The sequence below is a fragment of the Ananas comosus genome, linkage group 8, assembly GCF_001540865.1.
Source record: "Ananas comosus cultivar F153 linkage group 8, ASM154086v1, whole genome shotgun sequence".
In the NCBI taxonomy this organism is placed as follows: Eukaryota; Viridiplantae; Streptophyta; class Magnoliopsida; order Poales; family Bromeliaceae; genus Ananas; species Ananas comosus.
This window is the reverse complement of record NC_033628.1, coordinates 1,337,298-1,362,070: the sequence shown is the minus strand read 5'-3', so window position 1 is coordinate 1,362,070 and position 24,773 is coordinate 1,337,298. Positions and strand designations below refer to the sequence as shown.

Below are 24,773 nucleotides of genomic sequence, written 5' to 3'. Positions count from 1 at the left end.
CGAGTGAGGTTTGGGTTGGGTCCGAATCGCACCCCTACTTCTGGGACTGGGTCGCGATCAGACCACAAGGTCTCGACCTAAACGGACTTTATTTTCTATAATAATTTATAATAATTTATTTTAAAAATTTTATATTAAATAGTTTTAAATTATATCCGCATTTATTTCGGATTTTGGGTTAACACAATTTTAGCTTATTTTAGATTAGAAGTTTTAGATCATGATTTTTTTGCATTTTTGGTTGCTCAAACCAATTTAGTTCAAATTAAAATTTGATGAACAAAGTAAAATTTTACCGGAAATGCAATGTGTAATCAAACTATATATCACCTAACATTCGGCGATCCTGTAATTCCAGGATACTTTGAGAGCAATGTTAGATATTGAAATATACTACATATATGATCGTGATTTTGTTTTGTTAGTGAAAATTATTTGCCTCATTACAACAAAAACTGCAAGTATAAAACAATGGTGCTTTATTTAGATTTCCTCCCCAAGGATTCAAAATGTGATAACATAACAATCAAATAAGTTTCTTCTTTTTTTTGTTCCATTTCCTTTCTTGCTTTCTAAGAAAGTTACAACATTCATCAACCGCATCAAACAAATGTAATTCAATCTTAGTCAAGAACAAGAAGAACAAATAGTATACATCCCAGAGAAAGTACAAATCAGCAGGGGAGAAGCACTTCCTTCTGATTTACATGTAAAAACCACAGCACATAAACTAAAATCAATGGGCATAAGAAGTCACATATAGATAACTGGAGTTCCACATCGCAACACTGAATTAGATCTATAGTCCTCATATGCGTTAGCACCAATAAGTTTAAGAGCTTAAAGCTGTCGCACGAGTTTGAGTTTTCACCACGCAGAGCTTAATAGGTATGACATCGGCGGTCGGCCCCCTGCAGAATGATAGTTCACATTAATTTAAACAATGATCGAGTTACTTAATCAGAAAACAGTGGTTTGACAAAATAAATAACATAGTGAAATAGGATCAGCAGGAATTCAACTAATTGCATCCATGTTTAAGTTAATGTCTCATAATTTATTCATCAAATTTTTTCTAATAAGCTAATATTGAAATGTTAAGTGTTTCTCAACGAGAATGACAGGTGCCATGATTTTGATCTGGTACCAGGGGCATTTTATGTTTTTCTTTTACTTTCTAAACTAGTGGCGAAATAATTGAGAATCGCAACATATTCGTGATAGTTATTATTGCATGACAAGAAGTGAACACAACGCAGAAAAGCAAACCTACTCAAGCAGCAAATTTTTGGGAGTATGGGAGTCTGCCTCATTCGTGCTCAACAAACAATATAAATAGTTCCTCATCAGTTATTGCTCCAAGCTCCATTCTTCTTTCCAGAGCAGTCAAACCCCCACCATCTTTTAGTGTTGTTCGCGCCCCCCTGAAAATAACAAAAATTGAGACGTCAACATCTTACAAGCACTACCATCCTGATATCTAACGACTAAAAAAAAAAAATGTTACCAAGAGATTTGCTCCAGTTTTAAGTTACCAATAAATAACAAACTATAAACAAAAACATGGAATAATGATACTATATGATTAGTCGATTCAGTGTGATCATTTCGAGCAAGGGATAGAAAGAGAGTTTAAGCATGTGAACTACATTTCCACCATCATGGTAGTTCAATTTGGTGAGTGTTCTTCTGATCAATTAACACTTGTTGTTAACTTATTAATCTTTCAATCAATGTACATTTTCATATTTTATAAGAAGAAATAAGTAATACAATATACGGACAATACTGGATTTAAGGTAAAATACAACCATAAAGAAACAATTGCGCACTTACCTCCTGAGAAGGTACTTAGCAAGAGTATCGTTCTTCTTGAAGATGCAGTGGTGCAAAGGTGTCCGACCATGGAAATCCTCTGAATTAATATCAGCCCCAAACTGCAATAGTAGCTCCAGCATTATAGGATCGCCGACATGACAAGCTAAATGTAATAAGGAGCAGCCCTGTAGACAACTTTCTTGTTGACCAGAATCATTTATTTTCTGGCAATTTGCTGGATCGAATTGCTTTCTATCCGTAGATCCACCCTGGTTTGATCTTGGTGTATCCAAAAGGTGATTAAGTTCATTGTTTAGGTCGTCATATCTTGTATTCAGACTAACACCTGATAATACCAGCAGGCGATAGACTCCTCGTATATCGTTATCTTTGACTGCTTCCCATATGCTAGCACTTGGAGGACCACCATCGGGCTGGATAGTTTCTTGGATGATAAAATTCTTGTCCACATACTGCCAGATACAAATAACACAATGAATACAAACTGATGAAACGGGAAAATACAGCAGAAAGATTTCACCCATTTTCCAATTAACACACAGAATAGGGGATAGTAAAAAGAAATCACAGCGATTGACTTGAAAATCTGAAGATTTCACACATTCTCCGATTGTTTAAACAAAAGGATCATCAGAATGAGACATCCAAGAATGTGACACTGCTTCCAACAGATATAGGTCCAACATTACATTTCACACCATAATATACATAAATAGCACATTGTTTAGATATTTCCGAAAGACAAATCATTCAGAGAAGGCAGGCACCAAAAAAGATAAATTACCTTTGATTGAATGAACTTCTCTTTTGTTGAAAAGGAATCATTAGGATTAGGCTTTTCCATGAAAAGAATGGCTTTTTCCGATTCATCCATACTGCACGAAGATAATGAGTCATGACAAAACAGAGAAGCAAGGATGTTATTTAGGATCAACAACGTATTACAACCAAAAGAAAAGCATGATCACTAAAAACCAAAGCTTGTTCGACAGAGATTCAACCAAATCCTTCTTTATCAAATAGAGCAGTTAAAAGCTTCCGTGTTGTTATATTATGTTTATGAAATTATTTTTTGTCAATTTACAAATGGATAAAATTATAATTAAATAGAATAACAGAATAATGCTACCACATGTTTTGTGATTATGCATCAGTTAAACTGCTTAAAAACCTATTTACAATACTTTGTCAACATTTCTGCATCGTACCTTTCATCTTGATTGAGAAGCAATCCCTCCCACACTGAATTACAAAAAGAATTACCCAGAGCATGGAATAGATCTATAATGGCAGGCTCCCAAACCTTTACATCTAGTGTTAGGGACCTCACCTATGTACGATAAGATAAAATATAAGATAATTTGTTCAATAGATAAAATATAAGATAATCTGAATAGAATGAGCTACTTATAGGCAAAATACTGCTACGATCCGCCATTTATATCATATCTTACCTCCAGTAAGCGTAGTATATATATATATATATATATATATATATAGAGTAGGGCTTAGGAGCACAACAGTCCTTGTGCTCCTAAGTTCCTAACCATCCATCAATTTTGATGGGTGGTTAAGATGAGAGAGAAAAGAGAAATTGAGGATAAATTCAAAGAGAAGAGAAATTAAGACACCCAATTTCTTCTCAATTTCTCTTCTTTCTCTCATCCTAACCACCCATCAAAATTGATGGATAGTTAGGAATTTAGGAGCACAAGGGCTACTGTGCTCCTAATAGCACAGTAGCCCTACTCTATATATATATATATATATAAAAGAGTAAACATGAAAGTTAATAAAACTTTTTAACGACAGAGTTTACAAAATAGTACCTTCGAAATGTGAACCCCGAGATTTCTGTGAACACCAGAGCATTCAATACACACTAGAATCCCTAGATTCAGCGATGCCCAATCAGGTTCAGGTGTACTACATTCTGCACAGATATCATTTCCAGGAATACTCCTGAGAGTTTGGGAGACTTTATCATGTCCTTTAGCATTAGTGCCATCCGCCAGCCATAAAGAATCAGGATCATTTCCATTGGCAGAATTGAGATTCTGTGCCTCTGAATTTCCAAAAGATATCTGATACACCACAAGCATGAGTCCAGTACTTCAAAATTTTAAGCTGGTAATGAACACTATATTAATAAATGTTAACCTTCGAAAAATATCGGGTGAAGGTTATACTGTTATATGTTAGCATTTTGCATGTGGCACTGCTGGATTTGATCTTCGAGCTGGTAAAGATTATCTACTCCACATTCTACAATAAATTCGTAAGGGGATTTCACATGCATATTCCCTGCTAAATAATCTACTTACATATTCCTGTAAAATCTGATTTTTCATAAAAACCCCTGAAAAGCTAAGTTTCTTACCCACAAAAAACTAATCTAGAGTTGCCAGTCATTTCATGGTGGGCGGAGCAGATTTCAAAATTAGTAAAGAGGGGTATTTTAAATATATAAATTTGTTAAATGTTTGAAGGGCACGCATAAAAATTCAGATTTTGAGGAAATATACAAGTAAACAGATAATCTTACACAAGAATATATGTTAACATGTCACATGAAAACAATGCAGTCTAACCTAACTAGTAGACACACGCTCACAGGGCATGCTTCCGTAAGGTTGAAAATTTCTATAAAGAGAAACAGGAATGAAGGAAAAGAAAACATGCTTTCAGAGGAAAACCTGCTGTGAGAATGCTGAATTAAGAAGAGATGCAATAACTCCGGTAATTTTCTCAACCCAATCCATTTGATCTGCCCTATTTTCAGCCTGCCAAGAAACAAGTATTAATAGTTCCATGGAGAACTTCAAAAGATAGCATCTCACATGAAATGTCTACAAAATTCGAGACTTATAGATACCTGTAATGTGTAAGTTTTCACTGGAGATATTATCCTGAAGCAAAATCTCAGATCTGACTGTTCTGCATCAATCTTAATAGTTGAAGTTTGGAGATTAACGGTGTGGCATCCAAGGTTATCTTCACCCAGAGAAGATGTTCTTTGGTGCGAGAATCTAAATCTACCAAAAACACCGGAACCTTCCGATGAACTAGCTGATTGTTGCTGAAGAGACCCTTGCTTAGGAGATCACGAAGGAAAAAAAAAGGATCAAAAACTAGTTTTTAATGTTATGAGTTGAAGGATGAACAACATAAAACAAGGTCACTTAAAAGATGATAAACAATACTTAGTGAGCGCAAATAAATTCGAAACAAGAAAGAGACCAATAAACAAAATAGGCTGGCAAAGCAAAAGAACAGGAGCAAAGAATTCCAATGTCCAATAATTAATGGTCAAAAAGAGAATATAGTCAAGCAAAATAGAGTGCATACCGGCTGCTTATTCAACTTATTTCTGTAATAGAACAAGGTTCCATGGCTATCGAGAACAAAGAACCTCCTTTTCCAGTCTCCTCTCATGTTTGATGAACGCTTGAGAAGATAACCTTGTTTAATTATTTGAACCTGAGAGAAAATAAAGAAATTAGCTAGAAAGTAGCATAGTATCAAGGATATGAGATTCCAATCCAGATTTAGCTCAAATATGTAACTGAATCCATAGGAAAAAACTGAGCTCAGTGATTTTAAAAAAAGGAAATAGGAGAAGAAATAAGCATCTAAGGAAAACCGATAAGGAGGAGACTCAACTCATTAAAACGGTGAAAAGTACAATATTACGAACATGCAAGTAGAAGAACAAAACATATCCTTACTCAAGAAAAGTTGACAGTCGAACACATATAATCAATACCTCTCCATTTGCAGTAGATTGCATCAAAGCTTCTATTTTTTTGTATGGATGAACACCGACTACATGAATACCATCACCGCTAGTTGAGGTGTCCGTATTACTCAAAGATCGCAAGCTAGCGATTTCAGCCTGAGTTCTGAACTCTTGGATTCTCTTCGCAAGTTTGTCTTGTTCATTATTAGCCATTTCTTTTGATTGTTGCGCATATGTTAAAACCTGAACAAAGAAGCTTGGTTACAAATAAGGCCTGGAAAATATCTTCCATACTTCCGCATGCTGTAGAACCGATGGTCAATGACGTATACCTGGTGTATAAATGATTCCAGCTGGCTCAATAACTCGTACCCCTATACCAAAAAAGAGAGATTGAGATCACTGAAGTACCTGATCAGCCAAAAAAATAATAATAAAAATAAAAATAAATCTGACATCAATTCTTAATGAAGAACAGAACCTGCCTGCTTAAAGTATCTCAAATGTGCATCCATTACTGCACTAATTGATTCCAAGAACTCATATTTCTTCTTCGCTTCAATATTTGCAAGAGCATTAACCTGAAATTCTTACGACCATGGAGAATAGTTGAAATAATAAATAACATGCTGGATTGTTCAAGCAACAGAAGTCAATAATCAACACATACTAGATTGAATCGGCATCTTTCGAAAGCTGATTTTGCGTTATGAAGATCCTGCCAAGTTGAAAATTAGAGAGAATCTATGAACATCATTTTACATGTGTGTAATAAAAACAGCTGGAATCTTTTGAGTGAAATTTACCTCTTCTAGTTCCGTAACAACTTCTGCCCTTGTGCCCTTCCGTATTGACATAAACTTTTCACGTGCCTAACCACAAACATTAAATCAGCATCTTAATTTAGTAGGTTTGGAATTTGATGGCCAAAAACTATACTCACATTGTCACTGGGAAGATTGAAACAAAATTTGAAAAACTTAAAGGACTTATTCTAAGAAATTTAAGACAAAAAAATTCCAATAAAGTATAAAAAGTTATGTTTATTGTGATTAGATGATATATAATTCATTGACGGCAATTTCTCCTCCAACATTTCGTGAGTTGATTTACATATCATCCCCTAAGGAATTTACAAGATAGAAGTATCCTGCCATCCATCTAAACACAAACAATTTGCAGGTTCCTGCAAGCTCACTACAGCTCAAGTGCATCCTTAACAGCCAATTGGCTGACAACTTGCTTAGTAGGTGCAGAGACTTATTCTCCAAATTAAATAGTAACAAATGGAGTAATGGCTATATTGCTGGGAGTGAACTCCGGGCCATAAGCTGAACTGAAAGTGCCCCTGAGCGACCTTTTTATGTAAAATGTCAAGAGTGATATTGTACTAACTTTCAGCAATAGTAGTTTCCTAAATAGCCAATACAGAAAAGAAGTTATTATAGGAGATTGAGATTAGTGAAAGCTGATTTTTGGCAGCTCCAAAACAAGAATCTTAAATAGAGTTACACAATAGCAAAAAAAACAATGCAAAAATGAAAGAAAACATTAGAAAACAGTACCTGATCATACCCAGCTGCAGCTTTGTCCAAACGCCGACGACAATCCTGCATTCATGACCAACTGTTAGAACATCTTGCAAGAATATTTAAAAGTTTACTTTCATTTAGAATTTCTCTACATCCAATAGAGCTGATGCAGCAAGTTGTCTAAGTCTAACCAAACTTTTTACATCCTTGATCCCTTGATCATCTAGCAAAGGCGTTAAAACTGCTGTCTATTAGAATTTGCATTCTACATAGAAGAAATAATGCTTACCTAGACCATTAAGGTAACATTTGACTGTCAATATTTGGCAATTCAAACAGACTTTGAAGGGCAGAAGAGAAGAAAAAAAAAAAAATCTTATGAGATCTCTTTAAAAAAAAAAAATCTTATGCAACAGTAACTTAGTCTGGAGATAGAAGTCCATCAAGAAATATCTGGCAGTTCATTGTAATATTGATTCAAGCGGAGAGAATTCACCTTTACATTTTCTAAATCCACATTTATAAACTGAAGCAGACGGTCGCCAAGCATATGTTCCACCTGTTTGAGGAGGCAGTAAGATGATTAATGACAGCAAGCAAAGGGAACAAATTAGATATGGGGCACATATGTTATTATATGTATTGCCCATGCCAACCTACACCATCACACATGGCCAGATGAAAAAATTGGCATGAAAAAAGTATGCATTGACAAGGATATGTTCAGACATGTAAAATCATAGTGTAGATAAGATATGCTTTACAGGTGGAAGAAAATAGTGGGGCTTCAATACTATTGATAGTGGCAAAGTAGTTGCTACTATCAACTTTTTGACCCTTGGATAAATAGGGTATTGGGTTTAGGCTTCAGTGATGGCACTATTATGTATAGATCCAAGGGCCAAAAATTTGATAGTAGCAAGTACTTGCCACTATCAATAGTATTGTAGCCCAACTCAGAAGAAAATGACATGAATGTGTATTTAACAGATAAAGGATAGTTACCTGAGAGCGAAGAAGCTCTTTGTACGTACCAAGTTCCCTAAAAGCAGTAGTAAACTTGGACATTACAGGACCTACCACAACACACCACTACCTTGTAAGATTAATACATATACCAAAACTAATCATTAAACAATTAAAGTAAATTTATCATTAACTGAAAACGTTGAACAGTATCTGTGCTAAGGGATTCAATGTTGTATATTAAATGGATCAAAAGAAAGAATCTAAACAGGTTGATCTGAAAAAGAAGGAATAAACTAACAAGACAAGTAAACTATATATTCTGAATCTGTATCATGATTTTCATCAAATAAATAAAACCAATCTTTTGCATATTAACATCATGTAAGGTGCAATGCATATGTAAAGTTGAAAGGGCTGGAAAATAACCTACAGTTGAGAATGTCCCTAGAAGAAATGACAATTCTTTTACGGACAACAATCAACCTAATGTCAGCTTTCCAGAAGATGGTTCCAAATCCAGTCAAAAGCAACATCAGACATGGGAGAGCTTCCATAAAATTCATAAAGCCACTCTAGTGTAGAATTATCAACAAACTTAGTTCAATCTAGCTCATAAAAGTAAGGGACAACTAAGTAAATGGTCATCTAGAGATTAAACAAGATGAGAATAATCATGAAAAACCCTAGATTTCTCAGTTTGTTTCCATTTCATCTACTTGTAAAATTTTTTCAGATGCAGGCATTTAATATTTAACATATAATTCTCAGAAAACCCTAGGCAACCTCTCATTCCTAAGCATTCTAGGAGAAAACTAGGCACTTAGAAGTATGATTGTGTTCTCAGCTCTCATGACAATACTTTACGATACCTAACTCCCAAATATAGTAGATAAGATCAAATAATGTTACCTAACTAATAGGAAAACTTGTGATTGCATAGATCAATAGTAAGAACTGAACAAAAGCTTTGGATGAACTAACCTCCTATGGCTACACTGGTGGGGTCATCTTGTCCAGCTCCAAATGCCTCCAATGAATCTGCGAAGGACATATCACCTTCATATGCATCACCAAGTGATACCCTGTAATAAAAGAAAATTAAATACGTATGCAACAGTATTCAATTCTAACATTAGCACCCAAACTTGAATGAGCATATAAGATTTTTGAAGTGATTTTTTCAGGTGTCAACTGCATTTCTACTTTAGAATCCCTAATTAGCTTACGATGCTTACAGCTTGGCGAAGGAGCAGAGTATGAAAATGCAACTAATCAGCTTTTTTAATGATTTTAACGCTCCCGAATCTTGGAAATATAGGACATATATCTCTATATGTGTAAGAACTAAGATATTTTTATGAATATAAAATACACGCACAGGAAGTTTGCAGTGATGCATTCATGGTTTCATGTTCAGTAATTCACTAATTTGTGAGAGAAAAAAAAAAAAAAAGAAGCATATCCATGAATAGCATCTGCAACCTGTAAGTAAAATTAGACATAACACTAATGGCGTGTGCGTTGTGAAAATGATGAGTATAACCAATAAAAACTCCATAACATATTAAATGGACAGGGAATACTCACATAAATCTTTTAGAACCCTTCTGTAGTCTTTGACAGCGGTCTTTCAACTCATCAGTCGTTTGTTCCAAAGAGTACATCTTAAAATCAATCAAGGTGAGAAAAACAAAAAATCCACCATAATTAGTACAGAGTAAAGACACATGTTTAAGCAATTGTGAAATTAACCAAGTTCATTTCATTATAAACAAGGTAAAAGGACGGGATCTGAACAAAGCTAAAAATTACGGACTTCAAGAAGGCAAAGCAAAGAAAGACTGGAGATGAAGTCCATAACAGTCATCTTCAAAGATTTGATACCGACCACACTAAAAACCAAGTTCAAGTCTAAAAATATATATGATAGAATCCTTATCTATATAATTAATATAATACATAAAAAAAAGAATTAGAATTATGTTCAGATTTTCAACTATTTTCATAGAATCATAAAGAATTTAAAGCAAAAGATAGGACTAGAGAAAACAAAGCCTGAAAGAGGAATAGCAGATTGAATAAGGGATAAATAATCTAAACCATAGCTAAGTGAATAACAACCCATGAAAATAAATATTTTCTATCTCCAACAACACCCCTATTCATTGGCACGGAAAAAAAAAAATTGAAAAATGAATAAAACACCTGCAGTACAACTAAACACAAATAAAGCAATTTGAACATTCATTCACTAACTTGTACAAATAGAGATCAAATGGAACAGATATCTGAAGCAAGCTAAATATTTGGAAATCGATCCACAATCGATGAAGCAGTAATCATGTGTTTAGACCTTCAATTGAACACCTGTTGGGTATCAACCCTTATTACTTCAAATGAGCTTTCTCTGTCAATTTAGCGCATGAAGAACCAAAAATATAACACCACGTATCGCATTACTCTTCTGATGTACAGATCTTTAACTCATATTTTAGCCTTCCACATAGAAATCCCCAGTTAGATCTATTCATTTCATCAAAAACCTTCACAATTCTACAACAAGACATGTCTCCGAATTCTTATTTATCTGTAAAAACCATTCTCCCTATCAAACAACTACCTATTTATAATCTCTTCTCCTCACTGAAATGAAGCCATGAAAAGCTGAGATCTTTATGCTTCAGACCAATCAAACGAGCACCAAAAACACAAAATCTTAATGAGATCCGAACACATAACCAAAAAAAAAAAAAAAGATAAAATATCCAAAAAAAGAGGGAAAAAAAAAAGGAGAGGGCGATAGGGGCATTCCGGAAAACTGTGGAAACGCACCTGTTTCCTGAACATTGGAGAGTCTTCGAGCTTCGTGAACGCGGCCATGTCCCCTCTCTCCTCTCTCTTTCTCGAACTCTTCTCTGAGATCGGAAGCTGAGGGGAGAGAGAGAGAGAGAGAAGGGTTCGGCGGTGACAGGGGTATTCTGGGAATAGGAGCGCCGACGACCGTAGACGAGGTGGGATTTTGATTTTATTTATTGATTTTTTATTTAAGTTCGTAATTTAATCGAAGTGGGAGGAGACGTGATAACATGAAACAAGTACGAGAATTAGTGCATGAACCCGGTTCACGGTGCTGTGCCAAAAATCGCAAATTTTTAAATATAATTATAAATTTTCGGTAAAAATGTATTTTTGAAGCATCAAGTATCAACTATAGGTAATAGGTCATTCTGAAATAGTCCCCTGAACCCACCTCAATTTCTAATTTTATACTTCTGATTTTTTTTTTTTTCTTTTTGGGTTTTTAGATTAAATTAAGTATAGCATAACTTTAATTGCTAAAAAATAATTAAATTTATTAAATTTAATTAAAATATTAATAAATTTGATAAAAGTTTTTAGTTTTTTTTTAACTAAAATTACTTAATTTTCAAAAATTAGAAGCTGAGGAGTCCTCAAATAAAAAAAGGTTGAGGGTCTCTATATTTCTACTTGAAAATATTTTTTAAGTAAAAACAGAGATCTGATTCCAACCGTCCGATCTGAGGATGCATTATACAGAGTAACTATGAGCAGCTCCCCCGCACAAATTGTATAGAAAAGTCTCAACCAAAAATTAAAAACATTCACCGAACATTAGTTGAATAAACATTATAAATTATTTTAATCAATTATATAGTCCTAAACCGCAGCAGTTATTATAGCTGCCAACGTTATAAATACGGTGTATGAGATACACAAAATATTTACATTCGCCCGAGCTGTAAAGATGGTGCACAAGCTACAAAACTTGCAACAACATTAGAGCAGTTTCTGAGCAGATCATACAGTTTAGAGCAGTTTCTACAACGACGCGGCAAAACCATATGCACATAAATACAAGTGCAACAAGAGTTGATGCTAAACTAAGTAGCGGGTTTGAGATAATCATCTGCGTCACATTTATAATAAAGATTCTTTATTCTTTTGGTAGGAGCTTATCTCTCACTCGATATCGAACCCCTTCTCTTGGAGCTCTTGTATGACCTCATTCCTCATACGAAACCAGAGCTTCTGAGCCTCCTGCTCAAACTTCTGCTTCTGCAACTGTTTCTGTATGTTGTCGGGATCCATCTCAGAGTCAATAAACCCTTTGGGGCCAATAGTGGTGCCGAGTGTGCCTCCACTTCTAATGAACTCCTCCATAGCTTCTGTGTCACCTGGATAAGGGAATTTTCTTCGCTCGTAGAGGTGGGCCATCTCTTTCTCTTCCTGGTCACAAGTAACAACTTGGTTTACTCTCAAAAGAAAAGGAGATTAAATCTTTGTGAGAACAAGTCTTGGAGGCAAATCTCATCGATTGCAAATCTCAAAAGGACGCCGTAAATTCAGCAGAATAATGTTAGATAGACACCTCAGGGATGTAACAAAGGAATATACTGTTGATAGTATGATTAAACAATTTAAATTCTGATTCTGAATCAGGAATCATCGAAATTGGACATTCAAATGAGCAATGCATAACATAGTTGATTAATTAGGCCTTATCAAATCAAATTCAAAGGGTTCAGCTTAAACCAATAGGTTTAGTTCAACTTAATAATATTAACAGTTACAGCTTGAGAAAACTAATAGCTTCAAAGGTAGGTCTGGACCAATCAAGATGCATGAATAGTTGGCGTGAGAGATTGGAAAGGGATTCGAAGGCTCGGAACAAGAAGGTAGTACAGGGAGTTGTGCTCATATTAAAGATGAAGACAAATCTGAAGAGCCATTGATATATAAATTTGTACAGCTATACTATGTCTTTAACTACAAAAATTGCTTTCCCACGAAGGCTTTTGAAAACTTAAACCAAAAGTACTCGTGTAAAGCTTTATCAGCCCAACCTCTATTACAAACTTGTTGCATGATATCAGAAACAAGTAATAATTGCCCACAAGAGAAAGAAAAAAGTTTCTTTCAAATAAGTAGAAGTAAATGGCGCCCTTACCTTTGGCCGAGGCTTAAGTGTCCACCAACCGAGCGGAGAAGTTTCATTCCACAACCAAGCAGCTCCAAAGAGAGTATATGTGCAGAGCATAGCTTTTCCCATCTGCTTCACGAAGTATATATCCTCCTTTTCGAACCCAATTTTCCTAAATCCCAGATCACCATCAAAAGAAGTTATACTAAGTCCAAAAAAAATTTAAGACAGTGAAAGAAGCAGAGGCGATTCCAGAAAAGATAACTCACGGAAGACATGAATTAAAAGATGAAAACCTGTGAGGAGGGCTCTCACCTTAGGAACTTTCGAACTTTGAAAAAGTTGGTCGACATTGCAACGACCTGCGGATGGAAAAGGAGGAGAGTCATTCAGGTAATTGCCAAAAAACTAAATGTACAGATATACACTTTGTTAGCAGTCAAATCTGAATAGAATTCATTTGATAGCATTTCTACCCTGTTTAGCTGTCTTAAATCCTAGAAATTTAAGAAAATGAAACTCTACTTTTCAGAAAGTTCAATTGAATCCAATTAAAAGTGAATTTTTTGTTTGGAGTAAGTTGGAGTTAGATTAAATTTTATGTGAGAAACAATGGGACCTCAAATTGTCGGATTAGTTGCATAAACAATAAAGAAAAGTCACACCAACTGCTTCCAGGTCAATTGAATCCCACCAATTAAAGGTTCCAAATAATGGACTGAGAAAAACAGAATTCCAATTCCATGGAATTCTAGGAACTGCCACAGCTAAACAGGTGATTTCCTCTTTTTGAGTAGGAACACAAGGTAACTAATGGACCTGTTTGACAAATAGGATTGGATTGGGTAGAATTAAAAGGACAGTATTGGAGTGGATTCGACTGGGATACGACTTGATTGAGTAATGCTCCTGTCCTATATTTGCACTACATAAAATTGGGAATGCATTGCTTTCTTCTAGTCATATATTTACAATACAATAAAATCTAGTAATCAACCAAACATTTTTCAACCAACTTTCGCACTAAATCATCACTAAGATTAGGCCAAAAAAGAAAATTTATACTCACCAGCAAGTAATCCAATAGAAAGGAAAACATGAAAAAAGTTTTGCCTCACACAATAATATGCAAACCAAATATTTGACAAGCGTTCATGATGCATCGATGTTGAAGAAGAGGATGATGACAAAGAATACCTTCTTCACCTCCCTCGCCGTCCTCCGCCGCCTCGTGTCACCATGCAAGATCTCAAAAATTACCTCCTCATTCTCTCGTGAGAACCAACAGTCCCAAATGAGACGTCCTTATCTAAAATACATCTCTGCTTCCACAATTCCACCCATCACCATATTCATTGAAGTTTAAGTTTTAAGAAGCGTCATTAGAGTGATATCCTTTTATATCAGGAACATACCCTTTTTCCACCATTCCATCCTTAATTATCTCATAGGTAATTCTATTTGGAACCAACCCTTTCTCCAGCATCTCATTCAAAAGCTCATTAGCTTCCGCCAACTTCCCTTTCCTGCAGAAATACTTGATCAGCACATTATAAGTCACCACATTCGCATGCTTTTTGCCCTTCTCCATCCTTGCCCTCATGTTCAATGCCCCCCTAATATTCCCTTTCTTACAATACCCATCAATCAAAGTGTTGTAAGTTACATGACTGGGTTGAAGACCAACATCAAACATTTCATCTACAAGCTTCACAGCCTTCCCCAATTCCCCTATTTGGCACAAGGCACTGATAAGAACATTATAAGTTACAAGATCAGCTCTGATACCCTTCTCTCCCATCTCGTCCAAAAGCTTTGCAGCACTCTTCATGTCACCCTTCCTACAGAAGCCCAATATCAAACAGTTGTAAGTCGAGACATTGGGACTAATCCCTTTCTCTCCCATCACTCGCTTTAGTTCAACAGCATCCTTGATCACACCACACCGGCAATACCCGTCGATCAAAGTATTGTAGGTAACCACACTGGGCTCAATTTTCCTCTTCATCATATCATCAAGCAAACCGTTTGCTTCTACGAGCATCCCCTTCTTGCAGAAACCATTAATGAGTCCATTAAAAGTAATCACATTGGGCACCGCATTGAAGCCCTCAATCTCTTTCATCAATCCAAGCGCTTCATCCATTTTCCCTTCACCACAGAGCCCGCTGATCAATGAATTATAGGTGATCACATTCGGACACAACCCTTGCCGCTTCATCTCATCAAAGAACCTCATTGCAGAAGAGCTATTCCCGTCCTTGCAATATCCATCGATCAACGTATTAAAAGTAACCAAATTCGGGCGTAATCCCCAGCTCACCATCTCCCTTAGAAGAGCATCGGCCTTGAACATCTTCCCCACCCGGCCCTTCTTGCAATATCCATCAATTAAGGTATTGTAAGTGATAACAGACGGCACAAACCCCCAAGTCCTCATATCCTTGATGAGATCCTCCGCCCTACGAAGCTTCCCGGATTTACAAAGGCCGTTGATTGCGGTATTAAAGGTGATCAAATTCGGGCCGATCTTTCTCCGCATCATCTCCTTGTAGACCGTCTCCACCCCATCAATCTCTCCTTCATCGATCAAAGCGCTTAGTAAGGGGTTTACGGAGAGGACGGAGAGGCGGCAGCCATAGTCGGCGGAGCGGCGGAAGGCTTCGAAGGCGGAGGAGGTTTGGGAGGTTCTGACGAGGGCGAGGACGAGCATGTCGGCGAGGAGGGCGAGGCGATCGTGGCGGAGCAGGGAGGAGGAGAGGGAGTGGAGGAGGGAGGAAGGTGAATGGGCACGGGAGGCGGCGAGGAGGTGGAGTTCGGAGCGAAGGCGGGAGTAGAGCTTGCGGTCGGCGAGGAGGAGGAGGAGGCGGGAGTGGAGGTGAAGAGGGGTAGGGCGGAGGAAGCGGCGGCGGGACCAGCGGGAGAGGCGGAGGAGGAGGAGGGGATCGGAGTCGGGGAGGGAGAGGAGGCGGCGGAGGAGGTCGTCGGCGGCGGCGGCGGTGGCGGCGCCGGTTAGGGTTTGGAGGCGGGACCAGCGGTGGCGGGAGATAAGGGCGAAGATCGCGGCGGGGTCGGGGGAGGAGGAGATGTTGGAGAAAGAGTGGGAAAATGAGANGTGAGAAAGAGGTTGTAGAGGAGGAGGGGGGAAAATGAGAGAACGGGTGGTGGTGGTAGTAGCAATACTAATAGTTTGGATTTGGAACGACGGAGTAGTGGTAGTGGAATCGCCATGAGAGCGGTGAATCAAAGATGATGATATATCTCAATTCATGAACGCAGTAGATTTAGTAATGGAGTATACCGCAAAGCGACGACTTGTTTGTGGACGGGGCATTTCATCAAACAGGTGAACGGCATTCGTGATGCATCAATGTCAAAGATGAGAAGGAAAAGAACCAAAGAAACAAAAAAAAAAAGAAAAAAAGAATAGGATTGTTCACCTTCTTCTTCGAAGAATCGGGAGATAATTCTTCGACCCCGCGACGGTGCGCTTCTTCAACCTCGCGACGGAGAGAGAGAGAGAGAGAGAGAGAGAGAGAATCTATTGGATCTGAATCCATCGTTGGCGAGTGACTAGGTCCAGTAAATAAGATTCAAGATATGCATACATATTAATTTATAGGGAAAACTTCAAAAAACCCCCCTGTGGTTTCGTGCATTCTCACTTTGCTACCCTGTGGTTTAAAACGTATCAATTTGCCCCACTGTGGTTTCGTTTTTATCTTTTTGTTATCAATTTTATTATTATTTTTTTTTAAAATCAGTGACAAAGTTAAAATTAAAGAATACTAAAGTGACTATTCGATAAATATAGATGGTTATCTGAAGTTTTTTGTATATAATTTAACGAAATATTAACGAAAAAGTTTCCGAAAAAATAAAAACGAAACCACAGGGGGGCAAATTGATACGTTTTAAACCACAGGGTAGCAAAGTGAGAATGCACGAAACCACAGGGGGGGTTTTTGAAGTTTTTCCTAATTTATAATTATGCAATATGTATCTAGATATAGTTATTTAAGAATTCTAATGTGTTCAAACAGAAAAACCGAATCGAAATCCAACAGAAATTTTTAGTTTGGTTTGGTTCGAATCTTTTTCGTACCATGATTTGAAAATGGTTTTCAAATTTTTTTCCCGAATCGATTTATCTCAGTTCGGTTTTAATTTATCTTGTAGCCCGAACCAATCCGAATCATGCCCCCCTCTAGTTAGAGAGAGTAAACTAAAATAGTTCATCCTATTTTAAGTAGAAATATTCCAGCGATAACTCTGCAGGACATGGCGGAATACACAAACCAAAATTTCTGATAAGTGCCATTCTGCAACCCCTCTTGGTGGTTTGTTTTGGACTTTTGGTACAATGCTCTGAAATTATAGTTTGCCTATGATTTCTGGTAAGATATAAACAGCTTGCAAACTATTCCAAATGCAACAAGTCATAATGCCAGAGTTTCGCGATACATAGTTCAACTCTTTATTACAAAACTTGCTTCAAAAATTCGCAAAACAAAGCGAATAAATACAATTGGCATGTACAAGATCAGTAACCAAGTTACATCAACTGTACATGAAAATCACTTTATACCACAAAAATACCCGTGTTCCACAATATCATCCTTGATTATTTTGTTTATTTTTTTTGAGAGAGAAAGGTAATATACTATCTGCTTCGTTTAATTTTTTTAGAAATAAACTTAGCTGAAAATGTGAATCAATTATGATTCGAACTTGGGACTCAGATATTAACCACCAAGCCTTTTGCCACTTGCGTTAAGTGCAGTCGGTGATTCCATTTGGAACCAACGTTCCCCAGCATCTCACTCAAAAGCTCATTACCTTCCACCATCTTCCCTTTCCTGCAGAAGCACTTGATCAGCAGATTACAAGTCACCACGTTCATGCGCCCTTTGCTGTTCTCCAGCCTTGCCCTCATGTTTAGTGCCCCCCTTACAATCCCTTTCTTACAATTGAAGATGCGGCAAATTTTGGATTGGAGAGAGAGAGAGAGAGAGAGAGAGAGAGAGCATCCACCCTCCATAACTTCCTGAGATATGTGATAATTTTTACACATTTGTAAGTTTTTACTTTTTACATGCCGCCTCGTTGAAGAAGTGGCTGCTTTGTTCTCAATCGAATCTAAGAGGAATTAAAACATTTGTCTTGGTTTCCATTTCAGTGCCCATACCTTCTATTCTACTGATAAATGAACCACTGAGGACCTGGATCTTTTAATTATCGTTAAGGTGCATCAAGTGGAGGCGGCGGCATTTTCTGTAAACAAAAAAGAAAGATCGTTAGTTCAATGCGATAGACCGCAGCAACTGAAATATGCAGTGGAGATAAACAAGCTTAATAATCCATTGATTCCTCCTAATTTGCTTTAAATGGCAGGAACGACACTTGTGATACATTCATTAAGGAATATGCAGAGCTAGTTTTGATTAGCAATCATTAACTCTATGAGGCCACGATCGAGGGGGGGGAACACAAACTTCTATCGATTTTTCCAAACCATGATGTTCCTCTTTAAGGTTCATCCTTCTACTCTAAGGTTGAGAATCAAATCAAATGGGGTAATTCATTAGCTAGAGTTTCGTTAATGTATCTCTTCAATATAATAACTCACAAGCGAAGAGATATATTGCACACCTTCACTGGTCTTCTTTGCTTGAGCTTCACCTTCACATCAACCCCATTCTCAGTGATAGCCCGAAGCACGATCTCTATCTTCCCTTCTATCTTATCACCCTTCCTAGGCGTGTACACCGCATTGTGGATGTCGTCCTCGATCGCGCGCTTAGCCAAAACCGCCCCCACAGCAGCACAAGCCTTCGAACCCTTCCTCGAACCCAAATCGAACTTCATGTCCTTCGAGATCGAATGCGCGACAGCAACCACCCTGCAGGTGACCCGGTGGACAATACAAGCCCTAACGGACCCTTTCGTTACGTGGATATCGAGACAGAATGGTAAATGGTAAGGATCGGTCGATTGGTTGAACGTCGGAACCCGCACCCTCTTGCTCTTGCCCTCAGCCTCAACATTCTCAATCAAAGTTCTCACCTTTCCCTCACTTTTAGTATTATTATCCAATAACGGCTTCGAATTCGGCTTCTTCTTCTCCAATTTGTTACACTCATTTTGTCGAACACCTTGCGTGCGCTTCTCACGACCAGTTTTCCTAATCAACAGCCTCTTCTTCCGGTGAAAATCGAAGTTATTCTCTTCGAATTCTATTGACCCTTTATCCAATTTGTAGAACAACTTCTTCCGCAGCCTCAAATCCTCGATCTCGTCGTCGAAATCAGAGGCCTCTCCCTCCTCAACCGGAGAGCCATCGGAGAGCGCATCGTCGGCGGCGGTGAAGCGATCCGATGCTTCGGCGACGCCGAACGAGACGCCCCAGAGATCGGAATCGACGAGCTCGATGGCGAATCCGCTCGTTAGGGTTTCACCGCGAGGGGGAACGATTTGGGGGAATTGGATGGTGCGGGGGTGGAACGAGGGTTGGGGGAGATCGCCATGTGAGATCGGCGTGGGCGAGGGTTTAGAGGAGAGAGCGCGTACAAGCTTCGAGAGGAGCGGGGATGGGTTTGGTGACGACGAGGGGAGGATTCGCCGCGCTCCTAAGAGGAGCTGTCGCGCCATGTTCGCTTCGCTCTGAGTTTTTCTCAAAACGACTCAATTTGAAAACGGTAAATCGCGCCATTGATCCCCGTCCTAAGGCCCTTTTTTTTTAACTAAAATTGCTAAGCTTCTTTGTTTTTTGTTTCAATGTTAAATTTTTTAGCTTTATATTTTATTTTTAATTAAATTTTAATTATTAATTTTTTTGCTAATTTTGATAAAATAGGTTATGTTAAACATAATAAAATACAGCATAGTAATTTTATCGTTATAGTTTGATAATCTTTAGTCAATTTTGACATTAACGTTTTAAAATTAAGAGACAGCAAGCTTCGTGCACTGAGATTTAGATGCGTGTAAATATAAAGAGACGTTAATTAAAGTTACGAGATTAAAATAAAAAATTGAATAAAAATTAGGGACTAATTGATTTTTGAAAGATAATAATTTAATTATTATCGGAAAGAAAAAAGAAAACATAACTGACGTGGCCTAATTTTTATCTATTAAATGATATTTATTTCATTTTTTTCTATTAAATGATATTTATTTTTTTGTCTCCCTTTATTTAATTCTCATTCACTTTAAAAAAAAGTTTCATCTTAATTATTGATGGGCTACCACTTCAATTTAAATGATATTTACTTCTTTGTCTCCTTTTTTTAATTCGATAAATTCTTTTTAGCATTAAATTTTACTGGATTTTCGAATAAGAAATCTTACAATTTTCGATGCTCAAACAATATATTTTCGGCGGGTTAAGCATTTGAAATATTACTATATTTTGTTACTTTTTTACAGTTTACTTTTCGCTTAGCGGTGACTTTGACACCTCGATGTGCCAAATATTTTAACTCTTTTTTTTTTTTTTTCTTTTTACTCTTTTTCAAATTGTCTACTTAGTTCACGCAATGTTCACACCTCTTTTGAGCTTTATATTTGACGCAGCTACACCGCGTGATTCGTGCACGAATTTTACGAATTATTATATATTTTTTAAGATTTTGGGAGAACTTTAAAAACTCCCCTGTGGTTTCGTGCATTCTCACTTTGCTACCCTGTGGTTTAAAACGTATCAATTTGCCTCCCTGTGGTTTCGTTTTTATCTTTTTGTTATCAATTTTATTATTATTATTTTTTTAAATCAGTGACAAAGTAAAAATTAAAGGATACTAAAGTGACTATTCGATAAATATAGATGGTTATCTGAAGTTTTTTGTATATAATTTAACGAAATATTAACGAAAAAGCTTTCGAAAAGATAAAAATAAAACCACAGGGGGTAAATTGATACGTTTTAAACCACAGGATAGCAAAGTGAGAATGCACGAAACCACAGGGGGGTTTTTTGAAGTTTTTCCATTTTTTAATAAATCTTCGGATACCTGTATTTTCCTGTGGGCAAATCTATTCGGAAAAAAAAAAAAAACACTCGTTTATATTTTATTTACAATTTTTTTTTACAGAGATATTTTGTATTTAATAACACTGTTTAATTTTTCTTCAAAATAATTTCAACCCTATTCAGCATAAACACCCTCCACACACAAAGTTCGCACCACGGACACTTTCTCTGTTTGACGGTGCCGTGCCTCGTAAGTCGCGCACAATTTTTTTATCCTATTATTGTTATTATATTTATCATTAATATTTATTTACGAAGTAAAATACAGTGCCTGTCTCACTAGTTAAAGAAAACATTTGTAGATTATTAAAATTTATAAAGATTTAAATATAAAAATATTTTAAAATTTTAATTTAGTGGGTAAAATTTACACAATATAATAAATTTTATATAATATTTAAAATTTGAGCAAGGCTACTCATACATATTTTTTGCTGTATGTGATATAGATCTCATCTATTTAGTATGTGAGATTCTTTTACTAGTCATATTATGTGGTAAGTAAATAAATTTTAGGATAAACTTCAAATATCATCTATTCGGTTTCATATTTTCTCATTTTAATACTATATGATTTAAAACGTATTAATTTAGTACTTTTTGGTTTATTTTGTATTATTTCGTCAGCTCTTTTCTTAATATTTCGTTAAATTATATATAAAAAATTTTAAATATTTTATCTAATTTTTAGTTTTAACTTTATCACTGATTTAACAAAAAAAATAACGAAAAAAATAATTAAAAAAAACTATGGATACTAAAATAAAAAAACTAAATCAGAGAAATGAAATTTGAAGTTTTTTTAAAATTTTACCAAGTAGATTAGTGAGATATGTATTGAATACTCTAGAAAAAAGGCGGATAATTTTATTTAAATTTTTTAAAAAAATAATAAATACGTAATATATTGTCGTGTAGATAGAAATGCATTATTTTTTATTTGTCCCTTTATAGAGGCTACTGTTAGCCATGCCGCTGACACTTTGGCCTATATCGCGTCACGATCAATCGATTTCAGAGGGTTTGCTGAGCTGTGTATATTGTTTGCTGGTTTCGTATCCTCTGTCTCGGCGGGAGCAGCAGCAGCTGCAGCAACAGCAGCAGAGTGTGGGTACGCAGCAAAAGACGTTGCTTGCCCCTCTTTTCATCCTCCTCGCGCTTCCCCTCCTCCTCTCCTCTCCTCTCCTCTCCTCTCCTCGCATTTGCTCCGGCCAAAAAGCGCTTCTGCGAACCGCGCTTTTGAGAGGGGGGCGCCGCGCATGGCGAAGACCACCGCTGCGGCGAACGCGGCCGCGGCGTGTCACCCCGCGCTCCGCTCCTCCTCCTCCCCCTGCCCTCCTTGGCTCCAAGCCGCGCTCCAAGGTCTCTCCTTCCTCTCTCTCTCTCCCTCTTTCATAATTTTGAGTTCTTATTTCAAATAAGCATACCTGTTTTTCTGTTTCTGAATCTTATGTAATCTAAGATAGTTGATTGTTTTGCAAGATAATGCAATAGAATTAAGACATGTAAAATTCATCTATGCACTTCCGGATGAGATCTGTAGTCTCACTGCTTACAGATCAGTTGGACTTCGTTAGGATGGAAGAAAAGAGAAAAAAGAGGAGAGGAAATTTCTTTTTCTTTTTTCTTTTTTATTTTCTCTCTCCAACCGCCTCCCACATTTTTCTTATTTACTGCACGAGGACTGAGGAGTGTAATAGTTGCTATCATGGCCATTAAATGCCATTAAATGAGAATATCTTTAGACTGCGTTTTCTGAGAGAAGATAAATCCTATTTCTGCAACTTTTGATCGCAATACTATTCACGAGATCTTTGCTTCTAATTCGGTTCCCTCTGCGCTACAGAAATAAAGAACCATAATATCCCTTTCTTTTACGGGAAAAAAATATATTTAACTTATAATATATCATTATAATCGATAATTACTTTTTTTTGTCACTAATTTATTTTAGTGTTTGAAATTTGAATTGTGATTTAGTGGCACATGGGCGAGGGGCCGAGCCATTATTACCTCTTTTAGTCAAAAGGAAATGCTTTTGGACAAAGCGTGAAGACCGTTAATCTATTGATTCCCTACAGTTTTTTTTTTTTTTACTTTTTGAGACATTTATATCATTATTCCTATTCATTTTGTCAATTCTTTCTTTCGATTTCTTACCATATTCTGTAAAAAAGAATGTATACTAAATTTTAATAAGAATATTATTGAGGCGACTCAATAATTTCTGGTTTTTTACTAACTGCGGTTTGAATAGTGGTTAATAATCTTCTTAGCATAATAATTTTTTTTTTGACCCATTGTTTTATTTAATTATTTATATTGATTTCAAATTTCAAATTTTTTTTAAAAAAAAAAGATATTGAGGAGAGGGTGCGATCACTCGCGGTGAGCTTACCGGACGAGGAGGAGGACGCGGCGCACTCGTTCGCGGAGAGGGCGGAGAACTACTACCAGAAGCGGCCCCAGCTCCTCGCCCTCCTCCAAGATCTCCACCTCCGCTACCTCCACCTCGCCGATCGCTACTCCCAATCCCTCCTCAAATCCCACCACCACCACCTCCGCCCCCCGATCCCCTCCGAATCCGACGACGACGACGCCGCCTCCGCCGAGATCTCCGACGCCGAGAGCGCCCTCTCCTTCCAACCCCTGCCGCGCGACCCCGACCCCGACCCCGACCGCGCCCCGGCCCCCGACCTCGACCTCGACCTCGTCGTCGCCGAGCTCGTCGCCGCGTCAGGGGAGCCTGGTCGAGGTGCTGGAGTCGGAGCGGATGGTCCTGCTGGGGGAGAACGCGCGGCTAGGGTTCCGGGCGGCGGCGGCGGAGGAGGAGGCGGCGGCGGCAGCGGCGGAGCTGGGGTGGGTGCGGCGGAGGGCGGCGGAGATGGCGCGGGCGGTGGTGGAGCTGCGGGAGGAGCGGAGGGTGTGCGCGCTGGGGCGGCGGATCGAGGGCCTGCAGGCGCGGGTGTACGCGCTGGAGCGGAGGAACAGGGCGTGGTGCGACGCTGCCGCGGCGGCGGAGAAGGAGAGGGCGGCGGAGCGCGCCGAGGCCGAGCGCCTCAGGGCCGAGAACCGGCGCCTCGCCGCGGCGGCGGCGAGGAGGGGAGGGGGCGGCGCCGTGGGGAGGTGGTGGGAGAGAGTGACGAGGATGGAGTGGGCCCCGTGCGTGCCGCACGTGAAGGGAGGGAAGGGGGCCGGGTTGGTCACGTGACTGTACCGGGAGAGCTGGAGTTCGCTCATGGCTTGTTTTTTGTACAGGGGAAGCGACACTACTACTACTGCTGCCACTATTGAAGAAATGCAACTTGGGTCCTGGTAATCTTTTTTGTGCTTTTGAGATGTAATGAACTAGAATGGATAACTTTTGTTCCGAGAAATCTACGTGTTATGGGTGCTAGTATCACGTTAGAATGCAGTATTCTTGCACAAGACTTGCCGTGAAAGCGGAAGTTTGTAAGCTGGAGTTTCTAGTTTGATGCATTTAGTGCTGCTGTGTGAAACTACAAGTGAGAAATTGTAGACTTCTCTATAGTTCTACTTCTCTCGAGCAGTTTGAGTTGTTTTAGAACTAGACCAAAGTATGCAGGTAATAATGCATGTTTGGTTGGAATTCTAGATATTTCTTGTGGGATTCGAAAGTTTTTAGTTAATGCATCTTCAGCAGTGTTTGATACTATGGTTGCATCTTCTTCTGAATGATGTTTTCTTAAAATGAAG

General features: G+C 37.9%; 5 protein-coding genes across 9 annotated transcripts; 1 reads left to right on the top strand and 4 right to left on the bottom strand.

Moving 5' to 3' along the window:
- Nucleotides 511-11,125, bottom strand: LOC109714059 (ADP-ribosylation factor GTPase-activating protein AGD4-like). Of its 3 annotated transcripts, none has more exons than XM_020238464.1 (20): nt 10,912-11,125; nt 9,667-9,743; nt 9,061-9,161; nt 8,116-8,186; nt 7,607-7,669; nt 7,144-7,188; nt 6,385-6,450; nt 6,249-6,296; nt 6,064-6,159; nt 5,911-5,952; nt 5,606-5,821; nt 5,188-5,319; nt 4,715-4,933; nt 4,536-4,622; nt 3,669-3,923; nt 3,048-3,169; nt 2,624-2,714; nt 1,837-2,291; nt 1,270-1,424; nt 511-911 (listed from the first exon to the last, which is right to left on the bottom strand). In XM_020238464.1, the coding sequence occupies exons 1-19, from the start codon at nt 10,957-10,959 to the stop codon at nt 1,310-1,312; spliced, it is 2,349 nt and encodes a 782-aa protein (XP_020094053.1). In that variant the 5' UTR covers nt 10,960-11,125; the 3' UTR covers nt 511-911; nt 1,270-1,309. The 3 variants fall into 3 exon arrangements, with proteins under 3 accessions (XP_020094053.1, XP_020094052.1, XP_020094054.1); XM_020238463.1 differs by having other exon boundaries at nt 1,274-1,424; nt 10,912-11,124; XM_020238465.1 differs by lacking the exons at nt 7,607-7,669; nt 8,116-8,186; nt 9,061-9,161; nt 9,667-9,743; nt 10,912-11,125 and having other exon boundaries at nt 1,274-1,424; nt 6,064-6,167.
- Nucleotides 11,713-16,590, bottom strand: LOC109714526. 2 transcript variants are annotated; one of them, XM_020239204.1, is made up of 4 exons: nt 16,462-16,590; nt 13,337-13,383; nt 13,049-13,193; nt 11,713-12,327 (listed from the first exon to the last, which is right to left on the bottom strand). In XM_020239204.1, the coding sequence occupies exons 1-4, from the start codon at nt 16,579-16,581 to the stop codon at nt 12,061-12,063; spliced, it is 579 nt and encodes a 192-aa protein (XP_020094793.1). In that variant the 5' UTR covers nt 16,582-16,590; the 3' UTR covers nt 11,713-12,060. The 2 variants fall into 2 exon arrangements, with proteins under 2 accessions (XP_020094793.1, XP_020094794.1); XM_020239205.1 differs by lacking the exon at nt 16,462-16,590 and adding an exon at nt 14,219-14,352.
- On the bottom strand, nt 14,362-16,430 carry LOC109714522 (pentatricopeptide repeat-containing protein At1g09820-like). The gene is made up of 2 exons (XM_020239200.1): nt 16,177-16,430; nt 14,362-16,135 (listed from the first exon to the last, which is right to left on the bottom strand). The coding sequence occupies exons 1-2, from the start codon at nt 16,250-16,252 to the stop codon at nt 14,391-14,393; spliced, it is 1,821 nt and encodes a 606-aa protein (XP_020094789.1). The 5' UTR covers nt 16,253-16,430; the 3' UTR covers nt 14,362-14,390.
- LOC109714524 lies at nt 17,838-19,772 on the bottom strand. 2 transcript variants are annotated; one of them, XR_002217395.1, is made up of 3 exons: nt 18,674-19,772; nt 18,210-18,295; nt 17,838-18,068 (listed from the first exon to the last, which is right to left on the bottom strand). XR_002217395.1 is itself a non-coding variant. In XM_020239202.1 (2 exons), exons 1-2 carry the CDS (start codon nt 19,670-19,672, stop codon nt 18,263-18,265), a joined length of 1,032 nt encoding a protein of 343 aa, XP_020094791.1. In that variant the 5' UTR covers nt 19,673-19,772; the 3' UTR covers nt 17,838-18,262. The 2 variants fall into 2 exon arrangements, 1 of the variants encoding a protein (XP_020094791.1); XM_020239202.1 differs by having other exon boundaries at nt 17,838-18,295.
- LOC109714527 (kinase-interacting family protein-like) lies at nt 21,962-24,710 on the top strand. Its single transcript, XM_020239206.1, is given in 3 exon segments — nt 21,962-22,418; nt 23,416-23,797; nt 23,799-24,710. Coding segments are annotated over 3 exon segments (954 nt in total). The 5' UTR covers nt 21,962-22,315; the 3' UTR covers nt 24,268-24,710.

Bases quoted from the DNA above. Each gene is read 5' to 3' on its own strand.
- LOC109714526 (XM_020239204.1), bottom strand. From the start codon at position 16,581: ATGGATTCAGATCCAATAGATTCTCTCTCTCTCTCTCTCTCTCTCTCT. The intron at 13,384-16,461 runs GTGAACAATCCT...TTCCATCCGCAG, and splicing joins CCGATTCTTCGAAGAAGAAG to GTCGTTGCAATGTCGACCAA. The intron at 12,328-13,048 runs GTAAGGGCGCCA...ACTTGTGACCAG, and splicing joins CACTTAAGCCTCGGCCAAAG to GAAGAGAAAGAGATGGCCCA.
- LOC109714522 (XM_020239200.1), bottom strand. From the start codon at position 16,252: ATGGCGATTCCACTACCACTACTCCGTCGTTCCAAATCCAAACTATTA.
- LOC109714059 (XM_020238464.1), bottom strand. From the start codon at position 10,959: ATGGCCGCGTTCACGAAGCTCGAAGACTCTCCAATGTTCAGGAAACAG. The intron at 4,934-5,187 runs GTATGCACTCTA...TGATCTCCTAAG, and splicing joins ATAAGTTGAATAAGCAGCCG to CAAGGGTCTCTTCAGCAACA. The intron at 2,715-3,047 runs GTACGATGCAGA...ATCTTCGTGCAG, and splicing joins CTTCTCAATCAAGATGAAAG to TATGGATGAATCGGAAAAAG.
- LOC109714524 (XM_020239202.1), bottom strand. From the start codon at position 19,672: ATGGCGCGACAGCTCCTCTTAGGAGCGCGGCGAATCCTCCCCTCGTCG. The intron at 18,296-18,673 runs GTGTGCAATATA...TTTTGTTTACAG, and splicing joins AGCAAAGAAGACCAGTGAAG to AAAATGCCGCCGCCTCCACT.